Genomic DNA, 5,437 nt, shown 5'->3' on the forward strand with positions numbered 1-5,437 from the left:
CCACCCCACCCCAACCCTCTCTCTCCTCCTTTGCTCGCTCTGTGGAATGGAGAGGAGGGGAGTGACGAGAGAAAAACGAATACAAATCTGCAATTGATTTTCATAATGTTTCTGCGGTGTTTGCAAACCAATCGCCTGAACGTCCCCATCTTACCTAAGAGAGAACCCCTCCTACGTCTGCGAAGTGCTCCGAACTGATATATGACAATATCTACTTTGGATCACGTGCTCGGGGAGAGAGACTAAGACGGATAACGCGTCATCTCGCCTTCCCAAATTTTCCCCCCTCGCTAGATCGGGTCCAAAACCTCCATCTGGAGCCGGCAGGAGAAGAGAACGATGTTTAACTCGGTCAACCTGGGCAACTTCTGCTCGCCGTCGCGCAAGGAGAGGGGCGCTGATTTCGGCGAGCGAGGGAGCTGCGCCTCCAACCTCTATCTGCCCAGTTGCACTTACTACGTGCCCGAGTTCTCCACGGTCTCCTCCTTCCTGCCCCAGGCCCCCTCTCGACAGATCTCCTACCCCTACTCAGCCCAAGTGCCCCCGGTCCGGGAGGTCTCCTATGGCCTGGAGCCATCCGGCAAGTGGCACCACCGGAACAGCTACTCCTCCTGCTATGCGGCGGCCGACGAGCTCATGCACCGGGAGTGCCTGCCTCCTTCCACGGTCACCGAGATCCTCATGAAAAACGAAGGCTCCTACGGCGGCCACCACCACCCCAGCGCCCCGCACGCAGCCCCCGCCGGCTTCTACTCCTCAGTCAACAAGAACAGCGTCCTGCCTCAAGCCTTCGACCGTTTCTTCGACAACGCCTACTGCGGCGGCGGCGACGCGCCGGCCGAGCCCCCCTGCCCGGGCAAGGGCGAGGCCAAGGGGGAGCCTGAGGCGCCCCCGGCCTCGGGACTAGCGTCCCGGGCTGAGGCGGGTGCCGAGGCCGAGGCCGAGGAGGAAAACACGAATCCCAGCTCGTCCGGTTCAGCCCACTCGGCGGCCAAGGAGCCGGCCAAGGGAGCCGCCCCCAGTAGGTAGCAGCGGCCGGGATACAGGCGGGCAGCGCGGGAGGGAGCGGGAGAGGGAGGGCGAGAGCAGGGGGGAGGCGAGGGGAGCGGGGACGGCCTCGTGTTTTGGGTCAGTCCGATTTTATGTGGAGTTTTATAAGCATTCAAAGGATTTTATTATAACCTACAAAGCCCTCTCTCCCAACGACTCGACTTTTTACGATGGAGAAGGGGTGGGGAGGGAGGGAAAAGGGCTCTTTGGAAAAGCCGGGTGAACCCCCCTCCCCGTTATCTCCCTCGGTCTGTGAAATTTTTAAAAGCGCCACCATCGCGAGCGATATTAACTTTGATCGTGAACTTAGAAGAGCATTTAAGGAAGGATGGGGAGCCGGGCTGCCGGGGGGGTGGGACGGAGGGGAGGGGTGGAGGGGGAGAAAGGGGAGGGCGAGGGAAAGACAGGGAGAAACTCAGAGAGGGGGAGTGGTGGGGGAGAGGCAATGGAGCAGAACCTGAGACCGGAGAGGCCAGCCGGGACTCCTCTGCTTCTTTTAAAAACTATTTTTGAAATGTTCAAACTATGTGTTCGCGGGTCCTTGAGCAGAACCCCAGCCAGCCAGCCGGGGAGCCTGGCGACAGGGGGTGGGGAGAGGCGGCTCAGGGGGCTCCCTAGGCTCCAGGCCTGGGTCTCCGTGTTTCACTGCGGTCCTCGGCCTCAGCGCCGGCCTAGCCCGGTAGCTGGGCAGGCGCGGCCCCGCCGGGCGTCCTGGGGCGCCAGGGCCCCCGGAAGCGGCTCTCGGGTGGCTTTGGTGCCTGCTCGTTCGCTTCCTCCCCGCCTCCCCACTGCTCCCGCCCGATCTCACTTCTTCGCGCCTGTTCTCCGCGGTCCCCCTAGATTTGGGGGGGGGGAGGGGTGGTGGGTTCTCAGAGCCACTAGGAGGGCAGCGCAGGAAGGGGCAGAGGACAGCGGCTGGGCAGGCGCCCCCCCCCCACTCCCGGGACGCACTTGGCCCGGCTGGCTTCCTTCTCCCCCAGACTCCGTCAGCCAAGGCTCTCGCCCGAGGGGAGGGGCGCCGACCCTGCGGTGGCCGGGATCGGACGAGCCGGACCTGGCAGGGGGTCCGGGGCTTGCCCCAGCACCGCGGCCCGGGCGAGGAGAGCAGGCCGGCCCGGCGGGAGGGCTGCCTGGCGGTGGGCTGGGAGAAGGGCCGCTGAGCGCTCAGCGGGCTGGGGTCGCCCGGGTCTCACGTGTCTCTCTCCCCTCTCCTCGCACTTGCCCCCTCCCCTCCCCTCCAGACGCCCCCCGCACCCGCAAGAAGCGCTGCCCTTATTCGAAATTCCAGATCCGGGAACTCGAGCGAGAGTTTTTCTTCAACGTGTATATCAACAAAGAGAAGCGGCTGCAGCTGTCCCGGATGCTGAACCTGACGGACCGACAAGTGAAAATTTGGTTTCAGAACAGAAGAATGAAAGAAAAAAAACTAAGCAGAGACCGGCTGCAGTATTTCTCGGGAAACCCTCTGCTGTAACCGCAGACCGGGCCCTTTTGGGGGAGGGGGAGAAAAGGGGGAAATTATTTTATTTTATTTTTATTTTTTATTTTCTAACTCGCCTTCTTTCCGCGGGTGGAAAACTGGACTGTGGCCAGGGCTGGCCCCCACTGCCGTCGCCCGCACTTCTTTTTGGAACCTCCTCCACCTTCCGTCTGACTCTCGCTGTGGGACAGGGACCGAGCCTGGAAAGAGGGTGGAAGGGAAGTGTCCGACCCAAGGCGAGTGGACATAGCTGGCTCCGAGGCCAAGACTCTTTATTTAAAAGAAAACACACCTCGCGACAATGTCTTGCTGCTTGGATTGGGTGGGGGAGGGGCGAGAGTCGTGGGCGCCTGAGAGAACAATCCTTGAACCAAAAGCCTTCCCTTGCCCAAGTGAAAAGATCTGCTAAGACACCGTGTCTGCGAGGGGAGACATCTCGGGCTCCCCGCCCCTATCCCACCTAGCCCCACTGCTAGGGGGCAGCTAAATGTGATCCTGCCTTGCTGTGAAATTTCTGTACCTTCGACCTGGTGTTAGGTGTGCAAAGTCCTTGTCCTACCTCCGTCTGCGCCCAGGCCCCGCCTGAGCCTAGTTGTTCTCCCCGTGAACGTGTAGAGTCCTTTTTTGAAATTTCTTAACTGGTGCATTGAGGTTTCCTAACCTATTTCCAAACGTGCCCCACTCCATGGATTTATAGCTATATAGTCTATGCAGTTGTTACTTCCCTTTTTTTTTTTTTAAGGAAAAAAAAAAGATTGGGGTGGAGGAAGCCGTAGGGAGGTGGGATTGGGCGCCTCCCCCATGCTGGGGCCTGAATTTTTGTAAATAAATTTCACAAGCGTTGCTTTCTACCCAGAGGGGACAGGGTGGGGGGGGGGGGAGGACTCGCCTGGAATGAGATTCCAATCATCTATCTCTCTCCATGTGCGTGAGTGCGCGTGTACGTGTGCAATCCCCACCCTACTCCCGTCCCAGAGGGATTGCTGTGAATTTTTTTTTTTGGTGGCAAATAAAGATATTTCATTCTGTTCAATATTATGATTTTATTTGACCCTTTTATTAGCCCCTCTCCTCTTAAAATCCTCAGTGCTCCCAAGGCGGAGGAGGAGGAAGGCGGGGAGAGCCCAGCTGGTGAGGACAGGCTGGTGAAGTTGAGGTAGGCCGGAGCTGGTGAGCCTGCACCCTCACTCTGCTGGCTGGGGCAGAGCCTGGCGGTAGCTTCCTCCTGCTCTCAAGCTGAGGACATTACGGTGCTACTCTTAAAGCTCTCCTTTCTCACGTGCAGCCCGAGCTGCGTCCAAACTCCCAGCAACGCTTTCTGTTTAAGTACACGTTTGTTGTGGAGTTAATTGTAACCATCATCGAATTTAAATTTATAGGAATTTTCTTGGCTCCACCGCCCTCCCGCCAGATGTCTCCGTCTGTCGCAGTTAAATGTGCAGGGTTGAGGGTAGGGCTTTCATTTTTTTTTTTTCTCCATGAGAAGACTGTATTGGAATTTTTATATACAGTTTTGAAGGAGGGAGGGAAGAGGAGGAGAAACCAGCCCCCTCCCTTTCTTCACCAAGACTGGCCCCTGAGGGTGGAAAGGTAGGGCTGGGCCCCCCTCCCCTCAGGCACAAATGGCCAGGGTCCGTCCTCCAGACACAACTAGATGCTAGATTGGGGCCACCCTGATGTTTATACATTGGGTCTCCCAGAGTAGAAAGCCCCAGAGATTTGTTTTGTAAAGGGTTGGCATGAGGTGGGGTACTGGATATGGAGGTGACCCATGGGGAGATTCACCACACCCATCTATATTTGCTGCTTTTTTTTTTTTTTTGGTATAAAGATAACCACAGTCCTTTCAAGTGCTTTCAGTGGGGGCACTCTGTCAGTCTCTGCTCCAAATTCGTTATTTAGGGGCAAAGATTTGGAACTAATTCTCTCATCTTTTCCCTCTCTTTGGAAACTGTTCTTATATAAGTCAAAGAAAATGTTTTGGTCAGTACACCTCTGTGGAATGAAAGGCAAAACACCTTGAGGGTGGACAATCACATCCAGGCTCCGTCGTTGTTTTTGATGACAGGGATCCATGCAGCTTAAGTATCTGAATCTGTAATGTGTACATGTGAGTCTTCAGATGGAATTTGCAAGCTAAGGTATATAGGCAGCCCCACAATTCCCTTATGTGCCCACACACAAATATTTTAAGTCAGTGTACCTATGGTTGCACATGAGAAGGGATATTATATGTATACTTTTTGCTGTAGGATGGAGTAAACCTGACCACATGCACATTAAGGGCTTGTGTCCTCTGTGGTGTGTAACTGCTGGCAGTGTTTATGAGCATCAGCAATAATGCAACTGAGGGTCCTCTGTGTGTGTATGTATGTGTATGCGCAAGACCCCTCTAGCCATGATATTTATCCCCTAGTCGTATGAAGGAATACTGTTGGCCTGCTGGCCATGTTGCCTATAAAATAAGATGGAGATAACTCTATAGAGCAAACCTGTTTATAAGGCAAAATATTAATCTCTGAATGGATAGTGATTTTGGAGAAAAAGATTTAAAACCTACAACTACCACTTTCCTTGCAAGATGCATCCCAGGAAAGATCCCTGGCCCCAGAAGGGATTTCGGAAGGCTGGGGGTGTGGGTGTATGTGTGGGGGGTCATAGCAAAAGAAAAACAAAGGCTTCTGTGACCCGGACCCAGGAACCTGCCAGTCCCTGGCAACCCTCTAAAAAGAGAAAAAAGGGGTCTCTGTCCCCCAAACAAACCCACCTTCTGGCCCCTGGGACGTCCAACCCCCCTCGCCGGTCAGGGGCATTCTGGGCTCAGCCTCTCTGGGTAATCCCCTCCAGCCGAGGCGCTGGCCGGGAACAAAAGATCTTCGTCTAGACGCCGCCATAAAGCACCCCCCC

General features: G+C 55.7%; 1 protein-coding gene across 1 annotated transcript; it reads left to right on the forward strand.

Annotated features, from left to right (window-relative positions):
* The first annotated feature begins 339 nt into the window (after window positions 1-339).
* On the forward strand, window positions 340-2,524 carry HOXC11 (homeobox C11). The gene is made up of 2 exons (XM_049627613.1): window positions 340-1,021; window positions 2,292-2,524. Exons 1-2 carry the CDS (start codon window positions 340-342, stop codon window positions 2,522-2,524), a joined length of 915 nt encoding a protein of 304 aa, XP_049483570.1.
* The last annotated feature ends 2,913 nt before the right edge of the window (window positions 2,525-5,437 follow it).

Source organism: Panthera uncia, chromosome B4 (genome assembly GCF_023721935.1).
Source record: "Panthera uncia isolate 11264 chromosome B4, Puncia_PCG_1.0, whole genome shotgun sequence".
Lineage (NCBI taxonomy): Eukaryota > Metazoa > Chordata > Mammalia > Carnivora > Felidae > Panthera > Panthera uncia.

Bases quoted from the DNA above. Each gene is read 5' to 3' on its own strand.
- HOXC11 (XM_049627613.1), top strand. From the start codon at position 340: ATGTTTAACTCGGTCAACCTGGGCAACTTCTGCTCGCCGTCGCGCAAG. The intron at 1,022-2,291 runs GTAGGTAGCAGC...CCTCCCCTCCAG, and splicing joins GGCCAAGGGAGCCGCCCCCA to ACGCCCCCCGCACCCGCAAG.